This window comes from Mobula birostris, chromosome 1 (assembly GCF_030028105.1).
Source record: "Mobula birostris isolate sMobBir1 chromosome 1, sMobBir1.hap1, whole genome shotgun sequence".
NCBI classification, from domain to species: domain Eukaryota; kingdom Metazoa; phylum Chordata; class Chondrichthyes; order Myliobatiformes; family Myliobatidae; genus Mobula; species Mobula birostris.
In genome coordinates this window covers 9957823-9978547 of record NC_092370.1, presented here as the reverse complement: position 1 = coordinate 9978547, position 20725 = coordinate 9957823, and the positions used below count along the sequence as shown (strand labels likewise).

At 42.9% G+C, this 20725-nt stretch overlaps 1 protein-coding gene across 2 annotated transcripts in view; it reads right to left on the bottom strand.

The window, feature by feature from the left end:
* Positions 1-18286: 18286 nt before the first annotated feature.
* The window catches only part of LOC140194845 (cyclin-dependent kinase 13-like), a 127547-nt gene continuing 125108 nt past the window's right edge, over positions 18287-20725 (bottom strand). For both annotated transcript variants that reach the window (XM_072252124.1, XM_072252131.1), the window contains exon 14: positions 18287-19306. In XM_072252124.1, the coding sequence (XP_072108225.1) occupies positions 18441-19306 (866 nt within the window). In that variant the 3' untranslated portion in view covers positions 18287-18440. The remainder of the gene's footprint in view (positions 19307-20725) is intronic.

Genomic DNA, 20725 nt, shown 5'->3' with positions numbered 1-20725 from the left:
TTGGATGCGGATATTGAAGTTGGTTAACTCTTCTTCAATTTGTGCTAGCCATTCATTGATTCAATTTAAAATTGTACATCGTTATCATTTGACCAAGGAGAGACTTTCTAAAATCTTTTCTAATGTTGATAGTCATTGTGATAGATGTAAAACTGAGATAGCTACACTGACACATATGTTTTGGTCTTGTTCTATATTGGAACAGCTCTGGAAGTCGGTTTTTTCAACAATTTCTAAAGTACTTAAAATTAATTTACAACCTAATAAATTAATTGTGCTTTTTGGAATAATTCCTCAAAATATCCATGGTATTTCTGTGTCTGACCAACGTGTTATTGCATTTGTTACATTGATAGCTAGGAGGGCCATTTTGTTGAAGTGGAAGGATACATCAGCTCCCACTTTGTCACAATGGTTCTCTCAAGTGATGCTATGTCTTAGTTTGGAGAAAATTAGAAGTCGAACCTCTGAACCTTTATTTGATTTTGAGAAAAGATGGGGCTCATTTGCTCGTTATTATCATTTGAGTTAATTGATATAATTTTTCCACGATCTAATTGTAAATTTTTTTAGTATATTTTCTTTTCTTGCTGGCGGTTTGATGTTTATTTTTAGAAGCTTTTTGTATGACGCATGGCTCCGGGGTTGTACACCTAATGGGTTCTTTTTTTTTCTCACTTTTTCTGCTCAGTAGGTTTTTTTTTTGTTATCACAAAATTTTTTTTCAATCTTTAAGATAATTTTTTTTTGAGGCATTGTAAGCGTTGTCACTTCAATGTACTCATGTTATTTTTCCTGTATAATATAACAATAAAAATATTTGAAGAGAAACTTGTCGGTCTATGGCCTCCTTTACTGCCACGATGAAGGCAGTCTCAGGTTGGAGGAGCAACACCCCATGTTATGTCTAGGTAGCTTCCATTCTGATGGCATGAACATCGATTTTTCCAGTAATTTTTCCCCTTCCCCTTCCCTCTTCTTCCATTCCTCAACTCTAATTCATCTCTTATCTCTTCTCACCTGCCTACCACCTCCTCTGGTGTTTCTCCCATGGTTCAGTCTCCTCTCCCATCAGATTCCTTCTTCTTCAGCCCTTTAAGTTTTCCACCTGTTACCTCCCAGCTTTTCCCTTCATTTACCCTCCCCAACTACCCATCTTCCCTCCTCACCGGATCTCACCTATCTCCTTCCAGCTTGTACTCCTTCCCCTTCTTCCAACTTTCTGGCTTCTCCCTCCTTGCTTTCCGGTGCTGATGAGAGGCCTTGGCCTGAAACATCAATTGATATCACTGAAATTTGTTGTGTCTACCTGACTTCCCCACATCCCAGCACTGAACCTGTTCCCACAACCTACAGACCCACTTTCGAGGACTCCTCATCTCATGTTCTCAATATTTATTGCTTATTTATTTTGAATATTTTACTTTTTGTATTTGCACTAGTTGTCGTCTTTTGCACACTGGTTGTCCGTCCTAAACACAAAAGGCTCTGCAGAATCTGGAAATGCAGAGCAACACACACACACAGAATGGTGGAGGAACTCAGCAGGTCAGGCAGCATCTACGGATGGGTATAAACTGTCACTGTTTCTGGTCAAGACCCTTCATCAGGATTGGAAAGGAAGGGGGAAGATGCCAGAACAAGAAGATAGGGGGAGGGAAGGAGATCAAGCTAGAAGGTGATAGATGAATCCAGATGGGTGGGGGAGGAAGGATGAAGTAAGAAACGGGGATGTAATGGGTGGAAAAGGTAAAGGAATGGAGAAGAAGGGATCCTCCCTAGTAGAACAGGCCATGCTCCAAACTCTTCCTCTGCTACAGATGGCTGCATTGGTGCTGAGCTGGTCAGTTTCATCAACTTTGCCTCCAAAATCCACCTTGCCCTTAAATTCACTTGGTCCAGTTCTGAAACCTCTCTCCCCTTTCGCCATCTCACTGTCTCCATCTCAAGAGACAAACTGTCGACTGACATCTTTCATAAACCTAACAATTCCCATGGTTACCTTGACTCTACCTCATCCCACCCTGTCTCCTCTGAAAATGCCATTGCCTTTTCTTAGTTCCTTCGTGTCTACCATTTCTGTCTCCAAGATGAGGCTTTGCTTTCCAGGACATCAGAGACATCCTCCTTCTTCAAAGTACGTGTTTTGCCTTCCTCCACCCTTGATGCTGCCCTTACCCGCACCTCCTCCATTTCCTAGACATCTGCCCTCATTTTATCTTCCAACCGCCTTAACAGTGATAGATTTCCTCTTGTCTTCACCTACCACCTCATAAGCCTCCGCATCTAACATACCATTCTCCAAAAATGCCGCTTTCTTCAACAAAATCTCGTCACCAACACATCTTTACTCCACAACCCTCCCCCTCACCATCTCTCTGCTTTCTGCAGGGATCACTCTCTCCACAATTCCCTTGTCCATTTTGACCCTCAACATTAATCTTCTTCCTGGCACGTGTTCCTGCAAGCGGCAGAAATGCTACACCTGCACATTCACCTCCTCTCTCATCACCATTCAGGACCCCAAACAGTCCTTCCGGGTGAGGCAACACTTCACCTGTGAATCTGTTGGGATTGTCTACTGTATCCAGTGTTCTCGATGCAGCCTCCTCTACTTTGGTGGGACCAAACATAGATTGGGGGACCATTTTGTAGAGCACCTCCAGTCTATCCACAACAAGTGAATTTCCTGGTGGCCAACAATTTTAACTCCTATCCCCATTACCATTAGGAGATGCCCATGGCCTCCTGCCACTCTCGTATTGTCTAGGTAGCCTCTAACCTGATGGCATGAACATTGATTTCTCCAACTTATGGTAATTTTTTATCCTCCCACTTCCCTCTTCTTCACCACTCTGGCCTCTGACCTCTTCTCCTCCCCTGGCAATCACCTCTCCCTGGAGCCCTCCTCTCCTATCAATTCTCTTCTCCAGCCCTTTGCCTTGCCTTGTTCCACCTATCATTTCTAAGTGTACGACTTAATTTCTCCCTCCCCCAGCCACTTGGCCTCACCTATCACCTTCCAGCTTGCCCTCCTTCCCTTCCCCACCTTTTTATTCTAACATCTTCCCCCTTCCTTTCCAGTCCTGAAGAAGGTTCTGGTCCCAGAGGCCAACTGTTTATCAGTTTCCGTAGAAGCTGCCTGACCTGCAGAGTTTCTCGGGCTGTTTGTTTGTCTGTTTTGTGTGCTGCTTTTCATTCATTATATTGTATTTCTTTGTGTTTACTGTGAATGCCATATAGAAATTAATCTCAGCATTGTTTACTTTGAACTTTGACCTGCTGAGATCCCCCAGCATTTTTATGTGTTACCTTGCAAAGTTGTGTGATTTAGTGTCATAGAAAAGTACAGGACAGAAACAGGCACTTCAGATCATCTAGTCTGTGCCGAACTATTTAAACTTCCTACTCCCATCAACCTGCATTGGGACCATAGCCCTCCACACCCCTACCATCCATGTGCATATCTACAGTTCACTTGAATGTTGAAATCAAGCACGTATGCACAGCTTGTGCTGGCAGCTCGTTCCACACTCGCACCACCCTCTGAGTGAAGAAGTTTCCCCTCATGTTCCCCTTAAACTTCTCACCTTCAACTTTTCACCTTCCACCTTTGTTGTTGTCCTATCCAACCTCAGTGGAAAAAGTCTGTTTGCTTTTTCCCTATCCATACCCCTCATAATTTTGTATGCCTCTATCAAGTCACCCCTCAATCTTCTACGTTCCGAACCTGTACAATCTTACCTCAGTACTCAGGTCCTCCGGACCCAGCAAACACCCTGGTAAATCTTCTCTGTACTCTTTCAACCTTGTTTACATCTTTCCTGTAGGTAGGTGACCAAAATACACAATACTCCAAATTAGGCCTCACCAGCATCTTATACAATTTCAACATGGTATCCCATCGCCTGTGTTCAATATTTTGATTTATGAAGGCCAATGTGCCAGATTTTCTTACAACCCTATATTCCTGTGGCACCACTTTCAACAAATCACGGACTGTGTTCCTCAATCACTTTGTTCCACCACACTCCTCAGTGCCCGACTGGTCACTGTGCAAGACCTAGCGTGATTGGTCTTACTGAACTGCTAAACCTCAATTGTGTGCATTGAAAACCATTTGCCATTTTTCAGCCCATTTTTCCAGCTGGCGTAGATCCCCCTGCAAGTCATGATAGCCTTCCTCACACTCCACTATATCCTCAATCCTGGTGTCATCCGCAGATTTGCTGATCCAGTTGACCACATTATCATCCAGATCGTTGATAGAGATGACAAACAACAAATGACTCGGCACTGATCCCTGTGGTACACCACTAGTCACAGGCCTGCAGTCAGACAGCCACTCTCTGGCAACTCCCACAAAGCCAATGTCTAAACAACCTCATCTTGAACCTTCTTGACCAATCTCTCATGCAGGTCTGTGTCAAATGCCTTACCAAAGTTTAAGTAGAGCTCATCCACTTTCCTGGTAACTTCCACGCATGAAGCTATGCTGACTATCCTTAATCAGTCAATGTCTATCCAAGTACTTACGCAGTACCTATAAAAAGTTTTCACCCCCCCCCGCCTCCCCCCCGAAGTTCACATATTTTATTGTTTTACAACATTGAATCACAGTGGATTTTCATTTGGCCTTTTTTTTTTACACTGATCAACAGAAAAATACCCTTTCATGTCAAAGTGAAAGCAGATTAAAGTGGTCTAAATGAATTACAAATATAAAACAAAATAATTGATTGCATAATTACTCACCCCCTTCAAGTCAATATTTAGTAGATGCACCTTTGGCAGCAATTAAAGCATGGAGTGTGTGGATAGGACTCTATCAGCTTTGTACATCTGGACACTGCAATTGTTCCCCACTCTACTTTACAAAATTGATTAAACACTGTAAGATTGCATGGGGATCATGAGTGAACAGACCTTTTGACGTCCAGCCACAAATTCTCAAATGGATTGAGGTCTGGACTCTGAATTAGCCGCTCCAGGACATTAACTTGTTGGTTTTGAACCATTCTGTGCAGCTTTGGCTTTATGCTTGGGGCACTGTCTTAATGGAAGACAGATCGTCTCCTAAGTCGCAATTCTTTTGCAGACTGCATCAGGTTTTCCTTCGTGATTGCTCTGTAGTTTGCTGTATTCACTTTACCCTCTACCTTCACAAGTCTTCCAGGGCCTGCTGCAGTGAAGCATCCCCACAGCATGATGCAGCCACCACCATGCTTCAGGATAGGGATGGCGTGTTTGTGATGATGTACTAAACATAGCGCTTAGTTCGATGGCCAAAAAGCTCAATTTTAGTTTCTTCAGACCATAGAACCTTCTTCCAGCTGACTTCAGATCTTCCACATGCCTTCTGGCAAACTAGCCAAGATTTCATGTGTTTTTTTTCCAACATTGGCTTTCTCTTTGCCACTCTCCCATAAAGCCGTGACTGGTAAAACACCCAGACAACAGTTGTATGCACAGTCTCTCCCAACTCAGCCACTGAAACTTGTAACTCCTCCAGAGTTGTCATAGGTCTCTTGGTGGCCTCCCTCACTAGTCCCCTTCTTGCACGGTCACTCAGTTTTTGAGGACGGCCTGCTCTAGGCAGCTTTACAGTTGTGCCATATTTTTTCCACTTCTTGATTGATTTAACTGTACTCCAAGAGATATCCAGTGCTTTGGAACTTTTCTTGTATTCATCTCCTGACTTTTGCTTTTCAATAGCCTTGTTGTGGAGTCACCTGGAGTGTTTTTTTGTCTTTGTGGTGTAGTTTTTGCCAGGACACTAACTCACCAGCAGTTGGACATTCCAGACGCAGGTGTATTCTTACTTTCAATTGGAGCACCTTGACTGCACACAGTGATCTCCATTTAACTAATGATGTGACTTCTAAAACCAATTGGCTGCAGCAGTGATGATTTGGTGTGTCATAATAAAGGGGGCAAATACTTATGCAATCAATTATTTTGTGTTATATATTTGTAATTAACTTACTTTGTAGCGATCTGTTTTTACTTTGACACGAAAGAGCCTTTTTCTGTTGATGTGTCAAAAAAGCCAAATTAAATCTACTGTGGTTCAATGTTGTAAAACAAAACCCATGAAAACTTCTGGGGGGGGGTGATGAATACTTTTTATAGGGACTGTATATCTGGTCCCTTAGAATGCCTTCCAATAACCTTCCCACAGCTCACTGGCCTATAATTTCCTGGTTTATGTTTAGAGCCTTTCTTAAACAGCAGAACAGCATTGGCTGTTCTCCAAGCCTTTGGTACCTCTGCTGTAGTTAAAGATGATTTAAATATCTCTACTTGAGCCCCCACTATTTCTGCACTTGCCTCCTGTAGGGTCCGAGGAAATACATTGTCAACCCTGGGGATTTATCCACTCTGATTTGCCTCAGGACAGTAAACACCTCTTCCTCTGTAATCTGTATAGGATCCATGAAGCTGATGCCTTTATGCCTTGGATAGGGTCTATCACTCTTCATTTAATGAAGCAGAGAACACAACAGCTCATTCCCATGCAAGTTTCAGGATTGTTGATTACCATTCTTCAGTGCACAGGAGTGTTAAGGAGTTTTGTTAGTCAGGATCGGATTTAGCATAAAAACACAAACATAACATTAAATATAATATTCATAAAGCATTTTTATACAATGTGATTCAACGTGCAAACATGAAAATAAAGAGAGAAAGACATTGTTTTCTATTGTGTACAATGACGACGGAGAATTTAAAGTGGTAAAGCCGTTGCACTGGGGCGGTCCCACTCTCTTGACCTCAGAAGTCTGGGTCCAGTGGTACGAGTGGTCATCACAGACTGGAGTCTTTCTTGGTCACCGTGGATGACCATGACTTCTGTGCCCTATCATTCCCTTTGCTCTCCACGGAGCGTTGCAGAACCGCCTTGCTGGCCATTGGATCTCACTGTAGAGATCTCACCTGCCCAGTCTGCTGGCTACCTCACCTGGTTTTGCCCACACGTCAGAGAGGTGTACTGGGGCTGTGGCCGCTATCACATGCAAGCAACTGCCTGGAACCACAGGTGAGAGCTGAATGCCCAGTGAGAACGAAAGGTGGGTGAGCTGAATCAGAGTGGGCACAACAAGCCCTTTCACCAGAAGAACTAACCCTGCCCATACACGCCTAATTCTGCTAACTCTAATCCATACGTCTTTGGAATGTGGAAGAACGCAGGGCATCTTGAGAGAACATGCAAACTTCTTACAGACAGGGTGGGAATTGAACACTGTTTGGTGATTGCTGGCACTGCCAAGCCTTGCACTAACTGCTACACTACCGTGCCACCAACCACCCACCACCCATAATTACCTTGTTCTACTATAGCTTTCTGGAATCGTTATCAAATTCCCTAACCCATCTAAACAATCTACTCTGACATCCTGAAATGATGCAGGAGATTAATTAGAAATGGGTTGATCATTAACCCACCTTTGCTCTTCATTAAAGTTTCATACTCACAACACTTTAGAGGTCCACTCCTTGCCTGCAAAAGAACCTTCTCAACCAAAACTGAAAAATGCTGGAAAAACTCTGATGATATGGCATCTGAAGAAATGGAAATGTTTCACATCAATGATCCTTCATCAAGACGAGAAACAGAGTGTTTAAGGAAATATGCAATAAAATCTCCACATTGTAAAAACCATAGAACACGATGGCACAGAAAACAGGCCATTCGGCCCTTCTAGTCTGTGCCGTAACTTTATTCCGCTAGTCCCATTGACCTGCACCCAGTCCATGACCCTCCAGACCTCTCCCATCCATGCATCGATCCAATTTATTCTTAAAGCTTAAGAGTGAGCCCGCATTTACCACGTCAGATGGCAGCTCGTTTCACACTCCCACCACTCTGAGTGAAGAAGTTGCCCCTAAACCTTACCCCTTTCACCCTAAAGCCATGTCCTCTTGCATTTATCTCTCCTAATCTAAGTGGAAAGAGTCTATTCACATTTACTCTGTCCATACCCCTCATAATTTTGTAAACCTCTATCAAATCCCCCCTCATTCTTCTATGCTCCAAGGAATAAAGTCCAAACCTGTTCAATCTTTCCCTGTAACTCAACTGAAGACCGGCAACATCCTAGTAAATCTTCTCTGCACTCTTACTGATATCCTTCCTATAGTTAGGTGACCAGAACTGTACATAATACTCCAAATTTGGCCTCACCAATGTCTTACACAACCTCCCAACTCCTATACTCAATACATTTATGAATGCCAGGATGACAAAAGCCTTCTTTACAACCCTGTCTACCTGTGACACCACTTTCAGGGAATTATGTATCAGAACTCCCAGATCCCACTGTTCCTCCGCACTCCTCAGTGCCCTACCATTTACTGTGTATGTCCCAGCTTGATTTGTCCTTCCAAAATGCAACACCTCACACTTGTCTGCATTAAATTCCATCTGCCATTTTCTGGCCCATTTTTCCAGTTGGTCCAGATCCCTCTGCAAGCTTTGAAAGCCTTCCTCGCTGTCTACAACGCCTCCAATCTTAGTGTCATCAGCAAACTTGCTGATCCAGTTTACTACATTATCATCTAGATCATTGATATAGACAACAAACAACGATGGTCCCAGCACAGATCCCTGAGGCACACCACCAGTCACAGGCCTCCAGTCTGTGAAGCAATCATCCACTACCACTCTCTGTCTTCTCCCATACAGCCAATTTGAAATCCAGTTTACCTAGTGTCTGAACCTTCTGAACTAACCTCCCATGTGGGACTTTGTCAAAGGCCTTACTAAAGTCTATGTAGACAACATCCACAGCCTTTCCTTCATCTACTTTCTTGGTAACCTCCTCGAAAAACTCTACAAGATTCGTTAAACATGATCTACCACACACAAAGCCATGCTGACGATCCTTAATCAGCACTTGGCTGTCCAAATATTTGTATATCCGATCTCTCAGAACACCTTCCAATACTTTACCTACTACTGATGTCAGGCTCACCGGCCTGTAATTACCTGGTTTACTTTTGGAGCCTTTTTTAAACAACAGAATAACATGAGCTACCCTCCAATCCTCCAGCACCGCGCCCGTGGCTAAGGACATTTTAAATATTTCTGCCAGGACCCCTGAAATTTCTACACTAGTCTCTCTCAAGGTCCGAGGAAATATCATGAGAGGCCTGGGGGATTTATCTACCTTTATTCACTGTAAGGCAGCAAGCACCTCCTCCTTTTTAATCTCAATATGTTCCATGACACTACTGCTTGTTTCCCTTCCTTCCACATACACTATGCCAGCTTCCTGAGTAAATACTGATGCAAAAAAACTGTACAAACCTCCATCTCATGAGGCTCCACACATAGACGACCACTTTGATCTTTTAGGGGACCAATTTTGTCCCTTACTATTCTTTTACTCTTAATATACTTGTAGAAACCCTTCGGATTTACCTTCACATTACCTGCCAAAGCAGCTCATGTCTTCTTTTTGCCTTCCTGATTTCCTTTAGTATTTTCTTACATTTTCTATACTCTTCAAGTACCTCATTTGTTCCTTGTTGCCTAAACTTGCTATACACCTCTCTCTTTTTCTTAACCAGATCGCCAATATCCCGTGAAAACCAGGGTTCCCTACGCCTGTTAACTTTCCCTTTAATCCTGGCGGGAACAGGCAAACTTTGCACTCTCAAAATTTCGCTTTTGAAGACCTTCCACTTTAATGTCGCCAAACAATTGATACTAGAACGTACAATCATCACAGCGATATTTGATTCTATGCTCCCTGCTCCCTGGATTACAAATCGATAGTAAATATTAAAAACTTAAATTATAAATCATAAATAGAAAATAGAAAAATGGAAAGTAAGGTAGTGCAAAAAACTGAGAGGCAGGTCCGGATATTTGGAGGGTACGGCCCAGATCCAGGTCAGGATCCGTTCAGCAGTCTTATCACAGTTGGAAAGAAGCTGTTCCCAAATCTGGCTGTACGAGTCTTCAAGCTCCTGAGCCTCCTCTCAGAGGGAAGAGCGATGAAAATTGTGTTAGCTGGGTGGGTCGTGTCCTTGATTATCCTGGCAGCACTGCTCCGACAGCGTGCGGTGTAAAGTGAGTCCAAGGACGGAAGATTGGTTTGTGTGATGTGCTGGACTGTGTTCACAATCTTCTGCAGCTTCTTCGGGTCTTGGACAGGACAACTTCCATACCAGGTTGTGATGCACCCTAGAAAAATGCTTTCTATGGTGCATCTATAAAAATTAGTCAGGGTTTTAGGGGACAGGCCAAATTTCTTTAGTTTTCTCAGGAAGTAAAGGCACTGGTGGGCCTTCTTGGCAGTGAACTCTGCTTGGTTGGACCAAGTCAGGTCATTTGTGATATTGACCCCGAGGAACTTAAAGCTTTTGACCTGTTCCACTTGTGCACCACCGATGTAAATTGGGTCGTGCGGTCCGCTACTCCTTCTGAAGTCAACAACCAATTCCTTCGTCTTGCTGACGTTGAGGGATAGGTTATTGTCCTCGCGCCATGCCACCAGGTTCTTAATTTCCTCTCTGTACTCAAACTCATCATTACCCGAGATACGGCCTACAATTGTTGTGTCATCAGCAAACTTGTATATTGAGTTTGATGGAAACTTGGCTACACAGTCATGGGTGTACAGTAAGTACAGCAGGGGGCTGAGTACACAGCCTTGTGGGGCACCGGTGCTCAGAGTGATTGTAGAGGAGAGCTTGTCCCCTATTTTTACAGGCTGGGTCCTGTCTGTGAGGAAGCTGAAGATCCAGCTGCAGATCTGAGTGCTAAGGCCCAGGTTCCGGAGTTTAGGAATCAGTTTATTTGGAATGATTGTATTAAAGGCAGAGCTGTAGTCAATGAAAAGTCACTTACTGAACACATCCTTGCCAGAAAACAACTTATCCCAATCCACTCTTCCTAGATCCTTTCTCATTTCCTCAAAATTGGGCCTTCTCCATTAGAACCTCAACTCGAGGACCAGACCTATACTTATCCATAATTAACTTGAAACTAATGGCATTATGGTCGCTGGACCCAAAATGTTCACCTAAACATATTTCTGTCACCTGACCTGTCTGGTTCCCTAAAAGGAGATCAAGTATTGCACCCTCTCTCGTAGGTTCCTCTATATATTGATTTAGAAAACTTTCCTGAACACATTTGACAAACTGCAAGCCATCTAGCCCTTTCACAGTGTGGGAGTCCCAGTCAATATGTGGAAAGTTAAAATCCCCTACTATTACAACTTTCTGTTTCTTACATCGGTCTGCTATATCTCGTCAGATTTGCTCCTCCCATTCTCTCTGACTATTAGGCAGTTTATAGTACAACCCTATCAGTGTGGTCACACCTTTCCTGTTCCTCAGCTCCACCCATATGGCCTTTGTAGACAAGCCCTCCGGGCTGTTCTGTCTACGCACAGCTGTGATATTTTCCCCGACTAGTAATGCCACTCCTCCCCCTCTATCAGGTCTGAAACAACGGAACCCCAGAACATTAAACTGACCCAGTCCTGCCCCTCCTGCAACCAAGTCTCACTAATAGCAATAATGTCGTAATTCCACGTGCCAATCCACGCCCTAAACTCATCTGCCCTACCTACAATACTCCTTGCATTGAAATAGATGCACTTGAGAACATGTCTATCACGTACAAATCTTTGACTTCTGTCTATACTTGCAATTCTCGCATGACCTTTATCCTCCTCCACCTCACTATCTACTCTAACACTCTGGTTCCCCTCCCCCTGCAAATCTAGTTTAAACCCCCCGAAGCAGCACTAGCAAACCTACCCGCAAGGCCGTTAGTCCCCCTCCAGTTCAGGTTAAACCGTCCCGTCGGAACAGGTCCCACCTTCCCTGGAACAAAGTCCAATTGTCCAGAAACATGAAGCCCTCCCTCCTGCATCAGCTCCTTAGCCACATATTTAGCTGCATTATCTTCCTATTTCTAGCCTCACTAGCACATGGCATGGGTAGCAATCCTGAGATTGCAACCCTGGAGGTCCTGTCCTTCAACTTTGCGCCTAACTCCCTAAACTCTCTTTTGCAGGACCTCCTCCTCCTCCAAACCAAACCAGAGAATCAGACTCAGGTTTATCATCACCAATGTATGTCATGAAGTTTGTTGTTTGTGGCAGCAGTACAGTACAATGCTTTAATGATAAATTTACTTTGGAACTTTAGTGATCACTATTAAATGTTATCCACTTAGGAAAGGAAGCGCAGTATTATTTACTAGATAGTTGAAAATCTTTGAAACGAGTCAATATGCACTCTAATCCAGCAGTAGCGTCCTGATAAAGGGTCTCAACTCACAACATTGCCTCTTTACTCGGTTCCATAAATGCTGCGTGATCTTGCTGAGTTCCTTTAGCATTGTGTGTCCAGATTTCCAGCAGCTACAGAATCATTTGTTTAAAAGATGATGAAAGCAGAGTGTTTGAATATTTTAAGGAATAGATTCTTAATGAGTAAGGGTGTGGAAGGAATGAAGGTTGCCACAGGTTGATTGTAAAGCAGATTTCAGGAACTATTAGATCAGTCTTGAACCCAATGACAGAACAGGCTCAGAAAGTTAATTCACATGAACTAAACACAAGAGGTTCCACAGATGCTGGAAATCCAGAGCAACACACTTGAAATGCTGAGGGAACTCAGCAGGTCAGGCAGCCTTTATGGAAATGAATAAACAGTCAATATTTCCGGCCGAGATGAGCTTGAACTCTTTATGATCCAAGATTTCCCCGCATTTTCTTTTTATACCTTATCATGTTTAGAATCTCCTCTGGGACATATCTATAAAATTTTCAGCATTAGAAAACCACACTTGGACTAGGTGAGGCGACACTTCACCTGTGAGTTGGCTGGGGTGATATACTGCGTCCGGTGCTCCTGATGTGGCCTTCTATATATTGGCGAGACCCGACGCTGGCTGGGAGACCGCTTCGCTGAACGCCTACTCTCTGTCCTCCAGAGAAAGCAGGATTTCCCAGTGGCCACACATTTTAATTCCACATCCCATTCCCATTCTGATATGTCTATCCACGGTCTCCTCTGCTGTAAAGATGAAGCCACACTCAGGTTGGAGGAACACCTTATATTTCGTCTGGGTAGCCTCCAACCTGTTGGCATGAACTTTGACTTCTCTAACTTCTGTTAATGCCCCACCTCCCCCTCATACCCCATCCATTACTGCCCATCCTCTGGGCTTCCCCCCTCCCCCTTTCTTTCTCCCTAGGCCTCCCATCCCATGATCTCATATCCCTTTTGCCAATCAACTGCCCAGCTCTTGGCTCCATCCCTCCCCCTCCCACTTTCAAATCTCTTACTAGCTCTTCTAGTCCTGACGAAGGGTCTCGGCCCGAAACATCGACTGTACCTCTTCCTAGAGATGCTGCCGGGCCTGCTGCATTGACCAGCAACTTTTATGTGTGTTACTTGGAATATTGTATTCAGTTCTCATCACCTCATTATAGGAAGGGTATGGAGACTTTAGAAGGTGCAGAACAGATTTACCAGAACACTGCCTGGATTAGAGACCATGTCTTATGAGGAAAGGTTGAGCAACTAAAGCTTTCTCTTGAGAGCAAAAGAGGGTAAGAGGTGACTTGATAGAGGTCAAGCCAATGATGACACAAACGTTGGGGGTGTTGTGGATAGTCTGGAGGCCTGTCAGAGGTTACAGCGAGGCATCGATAGGATACAGAACTGGGCTGAGAAGCAGTAGATGGACTTCAGCCCAGATAAGTGATTCATTTTGGTAGATCAAATTTGAAGACAGAATATAATATTAATGGTAAGACTCTTGGCAGTGTGGACAATCTGAGAGATCTTGGGGTGCGCGTCCATAGGGCACTCAAAGCTGCTGTGCAGTTTGACAGTGTTGTTAAGAAGGCATATGGTGTGTTGGCATTCATCAACCATGGGAATGAGTTCAAGAGCCATGAGGTAATGTTACAGCTATATAAGACCCTGGTCAGACCCCACATGGAGTACTATGTTCAGTTCTGGTCACCTCACTACAGGAAGGATGTGGATACTATAGAGGAAGTGCAGAGATTTACAAGGATGTTGCCTGGATTGGGGAGCATACCTTATGAGAACAGGTTGAGTGAACTTGGCCTTTTCTCCTTGGAGCAATGGAGGATGAGAGGTGACCTAATAAAGCTGTACAAGATGATGAGAGGCATTGATCGTGTGGATAGCCAGAGTCTTCTTCCCAGGGTGCTTGGAAATAGGTACCAAGGGGATGCCAGGGTAAGTTTTTCCACACGGAGAGTGGTGGGTGCATGGAATGCATTGCCAATGGTGGTGGTGGAAGCAAATATAATAGGGTCTTTTAAGAACCTCTTAGATAGGTACATGGAGCTTAGAAAAATAGAGGACTATGTGCTAGGAAAATTCTACGCAGTCTCTGGAGTAGGTTACATGGTCGGCACAACATTGTGGGCCAAAGGGCCTGTAATGTGCTGTAGATTTCTATGTTCTGGATGTACAAGATGGTCAGGCATAGATTGAGTGGACAGTCAGAGACTTCTCTCCATGGGGGAAATGACTAATACGAGGAGGCGTAATTTTAAGGTGTTTCAAGGAAAGTATGGGGGAATGTCCAAGGTAAGATCTTTACATAAGAGTGGTGAGTACATGGAACACGCGTGGGGATGGTGGTACAGAGAGATAGAGGTACTTAAGAAACTCTGAGGTAGGCACATGAACGGAGGGCTATGCAGGAGGGAAGAGTCCGATTGATTTTAGAGTAGGCTAAAAGATCTGCAAAACATTGCAGTCCAAAGGACCCATACTGTGCTAAATGTCCTATGTTTATTAGACAACTTCCATAAGCACAATAGTTCATCAGTATGTCAGTGCAAAGAAAATGCTTAAGTGCCTTGAGAAAACTAACCGTGTATTATTCTACTTGAGCACATTACGGGACACCATTCTACAGTTCAGTTACCCCAGGTTTAGGATTGTTTCCTCAGCTTAAATGGATGACTTCCACTGAAGTATTCTGCAACCAAGACAAAAGATGAAAAGGTTAGCTTTATTTGTCACACTAACATTGAAGCATACAGTGAAACGTGTCGTTTTCATCAAATCAGCAAAGACTGTTCTGAGCAGCCGGGAAGTGTTGCCATGCTTCTGGAGCCTGCATCGCACGCCCGTAGCTCACCAATCCTAACCTGTACATGTGGAATGTGGGAGGAAACCAGAGCACCCGGAGAGAACGTACAAACTCCTTACAGGCTATGGTGGGAACTGTTAATCACTGGCTGGCTCTGGAAATTGCTGCACAGTAGCATAGCAGTTAGCACAATGCTGTCAAAAATCTTAGAGAAAAACTGTACCATATATTGTGAGAATATGGCAAGTGGCATGTGCGGTGATCGACTGGGAATCCTACATGCAGGAAACAATCTCTTTTGGGCTCGGTCTTTTGAGTACACATGCTCTTGGCTTGGCAAGCCCAGTTTGTCACTACACTAAGTTACCCAGCGTGTACCGTGTCTGTAAAAGCGTTTAATCATACTTGCCCATTGTCATTCTTGCACCGCGCAGGCGTAACAAAAATATTCACAGTCGTCAATATTGTTTTTAAAGTGGAGAGAATGTAGACAGCAGAGAATTTAGAATTCCTTTGCAGCACTGTAATAATGATCATCTTAATTAAACAAATTCAGTTGTAAGGTTTATTGCAGGAGAACTGTCCAACAATCTAGTTTCAAAAATTATTTATAAATAAAATTACCATAAAATAATTAAAAATCACACATTTTCTTACCAATTCTATTCCCTTTTAAATTTTCCCTAGTTTATGAGGCCACTGCACTCTTTAATAATTCTTTTCAAATGCTCACCAAATTTTCCTGTTGAGAAAATGTTTATAACACAATTAAAGTAACATTAAGCTGCTGGCTGCACTTGGCCCAAGCCTCAGTGTACAGTATCCATCCCACATTCACAGGCAGGGCAAACAGAAGTTTTGCAGAAATTAATCTCCATCTTTATTTACAGATCCATACAAAATTACAATGCCAGAATTTTTTTAAACAAATTACATGTAACTTTTTGAAAAGGCCATAGTATTCATAAAACATTACAGTATAAATAGCTTTTACTTTGAATTCTTCTTCCGAAGAGATTACGAAGCAGGCTAACAGAATGATGTCCTGAAGACTTGGAACTAAAATACCCAACTGATTCAGGGTGAATGGGGAAGCATTTTGCAGCTGAGTGTGCATTAAAATGTCAATGTGCCCATTTATCCCCGAGTACAGTATATTACAATTTTGGAATGATATCTAACCTGTACCTTTTATGCACAACAGTGAAAGTTAAAAAGTCTTCATTTATACAAGTGTAACAATAACAATTGTTGTACAGGGCAGCGCTAGTTCACAGTAAGTAATGATGTCCACTCCGTTTGGGCACCTGAGATCTTATTACATTGTATGTTTGGGGAAAAAAAAATTGGGCACAGAAAATAAAGGAATAGAACACGACTTTGAAAAGTACACTTGTTTTAATCAAAATTCTGACTGCCAATGAATTACACAAGGATTATTTTATTAGTGGGGAAAATAAAGTTTTAATAAATCTTAAGCAGGTTTGAAAAATCTTTAACTCACCAACACTCTGCAATTTTCTAATCCCAGCAATGGTATCACCCCAAAGTGCATGGAACAGCTATTGACAGACTTTAATTTTATACACCCTTGCCAAACGTGCCCAGTTGAAAATTTGCTCGAATGAGCTAAATGTAAGATAATAAAACGTAAATGCACCCAATTGGTTAAAATAAATTTAACATGGAAGTTTACTGGTCTATAATCAGACTTTGCTTTGGGGAGATTGAACTAATGAAAAATATAAGACTGAGTAAAATCAAATGTGCCTGTCAAATGCAACAATGATTTCATTGCAAGTAGAATCTTCTGCTGTATGTCCAGCACCAGAAAGCTCGTATATCGGATGTGATGGCAAAATGAACCATGGTGAGCAGAGCAGTGATTCGGGATGTGGACCACCATACTCCACTCATCGTGCACCAAAATAACATTCCACTTCAACACACAGTTTTATACTTCCACGTGAATTAAGGAGGAATTCTTGCCAAGTCAATAAACCTGGGTTTGCAGGCTGCTTTGGATCCAATTCATCGTCAGCACCCCTCAAGTCCAAGAATAAGATACAGGAATTCAGGGATGAAAAATCCATTTCAATTTCAATAAGATAGATTTCCTCTTTAGAACAAAACGATACGCCCAGAACTGTAGTCATGTCAGCTTCCTTCCTCACAGATCCCTTCAGACAATTTTCATTTATTTACAGCAATGAATACTTCAAAACAACTAATGACTTGTGAGATCTGACACGTCAAAAGAAAAGAGTTTATAAACTTGTTTGAAGATTGAATTAAAGTATTAATTCATCGGGAATAATAGGTGTCACTTACTTGACTGTTTGCTTCAAACTACAACCAGCATTGCAAAAGGCTTTTGAAATAATTGTCTTGTAACACAAATTGTGAGAAAAGTTCACCAATGCAGAAAGATCTCTGCTAAAACCCCTCCTTTTCAAATCCTGATTGTAACTACCATTGTTTGATGCCATGTAAACTACTTTGACAACAGGCAGAAACGAACTGCCTAAGGGAATAAAGAAAGACGGATGTAAAAATACTGGGGTCAGCGGATGTTTGCAGCTTTTTTTTTAATTTAGTATGAATTGTTTGGTAGTAGACTACAAAACAAGGCAACAGTGTTTGCAAGGACTTTACTCAAAGTTTCTGACATCTTGGTCCATTTTGTTTAGGGAAGTGGACCACAGACTTATTTTATAAATGGGGTAAATCATGAGGTGTTCAATCACAATGTGAATTCACCACACTTCCTTCAATAATTCCAAGTTTATGACAACTACTTGCTAATTAGATATTTATTCTAAAAGCACACTACTTAAGAGACTTGCAGCGTCAAGTAGCTCACAGATAATAGTTGGTCCAAACTCAGAAAAGCACTTCACATACAGAATTTTTGCCAATCTTTTGGCTGTAGTCTTGCTATTTTTTGTAACAAGTACCTCAAATGTCAGCTAGCCTAGAAACTCCATTCCGCTCAAAATTCCTACAATACCAATGGGTGTAACCTGTCAAAAGAGAATCATAAAAATAATCTTTTTAAAACTAAACGAAAGAGGAAGATGGGGAAAATGTTGAAGTTCGTGAGAGAAGCCTAGTGTTTTCTTCATTACTTCCCTGTGAGTACAAATCAGTTTTTGTAATAGAACACACTTCAAATTTGTCAAATCTAATAACTTGTATTTGCATTCAAATATACACTTTACATTTTTTTTTAAAAAAATCCCTGCTACAAACCACGTCAATGCAGAGGACTTCCCAGCTGTCTATCAGTGTATAACTCATGTATACCAGATGGAGTCTGGTCTGCAAATCAATATGGTAAACCTCTGCCTCGTCCGATGGTTGGTGTGCTAATATGCCCGCTATAGGCATGAGAATAAACTACTCCACGCCCAGGGGATCCCCAGTTCTGTCCGTGAAGAGAGCCAGTGGTAGCTAGGTTCTCTTGTCTGTTGGCAACAAATCCGTAATTCTGCAGTTTTTTAGCAAGAGGCACATTTGCACTATTAGTACTATTAGGTATTGCTGCAGGATTACTTCCACTGCTGGCCAGCGGGGGCAGCGCAGTGCGACTGTATTCAAATCTGTGGTCTTTATCTCCAGTGAACTGCATAGCACTGTTCCCAAGATAACCAATACTTTCTCTGTAAGCTGTTACTGAGCTAGGAAAGGCCTCAGGGTAACCAGAATGTAGGTGTGCACTACCAGTGCGAGATGATGGAGCATTGAACGTCGACGAGACTGAATCCAGGAGCGAATGACTGGGGGCATCCGCACTGCCCAGGAAGGTGCCCCTGCCAAGTCTGCTGCTGTACCCATCACTATTGAAATTGCTCGATGAATACGATGTCCCAAATCCATCCCCGTAGTCTGCAGCAGCTCTCAAGCTGCTGCCCGCTCGATAGTCAACAGCTGGCTGTCCTAGTTCCTGGGCCTGGTGCTGAGCCAAGAGCTCCAGAAGGGCCGCCTTCACTCCTGCGGTTGGATCACTTGAAGAGCAAGGGGTGGCCTCATGCTGGTCTTCGGCCTGGAAGCTTCCATCCGAAACAGGTGGAGGCTCCGGAGGTTCTGGAGGTCTCTGGTCTGGGGGCAGAATCCGAGGATGCTCATGCACTGGTGACTGATCTGAGACACTGAGATCCAACTGACCAGTGGAGTGATCGTCGAAATCTGAAACTGCAAAGGTTAGTGTTATGACTATGTGTTACATTGTACATGTTGTACAAAATTGTAAGATTTTAAATCAGAACCAACACAAGAAATTCTACAGATGCTGGAAATACAATGCTGGAGGAATTTAATATCTATGGAGGGAAATAAAGAGTTGATGTTTCGGACATGCCTCCAGCATTTTGTGTGCATTGCTCTGGATTTCCAGCACCCACAGAATCTCATGTTTACTCCTTTTCAGACATACATTATGCAAAGCGGTTGTACCTTAAGCATGGAATATCCCCGTGCCCTGGTAACCAAACTCACTGAAAGTGATGCAGATGAACACAAGGTAACTCCCGCTCACAGAATTAAACTAATGCTCCAACAGGAATGGTGTTAAAGGTGGTCATGGCACACAACATGTGGATGCAGGCACACAGCATATAGCTTCAATGTACGGAAACATGAAACTTAAACCTGTTAATGGATGAGTTAATATGCGAGCCACCTGCTCCAAACCCGGGAAAATTAGATTGAGTGAGCTAAGGCTCTTCTCTCAGAAGGAGAGGTGGCTTAATAAAGGTATACAAGATGATATGAGGCATGAATCAAGAGGGTAACCAAAAACTTTTCCCCTCAGGAAAGAAATGGCTAATATGAAAGGACATAATTCTAAGGTTATTGGAGGAAAGTATGGGGGGGCGGGGGCGGAGGAATGTCAGAGGTAAGTTTGTTAGAGTGAGTGATGAACGTGTGGAACCCCCTACTAGAGGTAGATACATCAGGGGCTTTTAAGCAACTCTTAGATAAACACATGGATAAATCTAGGGCTATGTAGGAGGGAAGGGATAGATTGATTTTAAGAGTAGGAAAACATCGTGGGCCAAAGAGCCTGCGCTGTGCTGTAATGTTCTAACAGCACGATTCATGGGCAATGACATTACTTTACTCTGTACAAACTGGATGATAAAATCGGTCAAATTTAAACTATTTACTTTCATACTTTAATTATAGTAAGCTCAAAACATTTCCTGAATGCAGGCATCACAGTAACATTAATAGCCTTTCTAATCTTTATCAAAGTTACTAATGCAAGAATACATTGAAAAGGCAGATGGATAGGGCTGAAGACACTAGCTCGTTCATAAACAGAAGCAATGTGCAGTGAGGAGAAGCTGTTGCCAAGGCAAAATAGCCAATGGGATATGTTGCAAGGTAAAAGGTGGACAATATTGATAAGTACGATATTGAGAAAGTAAGGAGGCATGGGATCCAAGGGGACATTGCTTTGTGGATCCAGAACTGGCTTGCCCACAGAAGGCAAAGAGTGGTTGTAGATGGGTCATATTCTGCATGGAGGTCAGTGACTAGTGGTGTGTCTCAGGCATCTGTTCTGGGACCCCTACTCTTCGTGATTTTTATAAATGACCTGGATGAGGA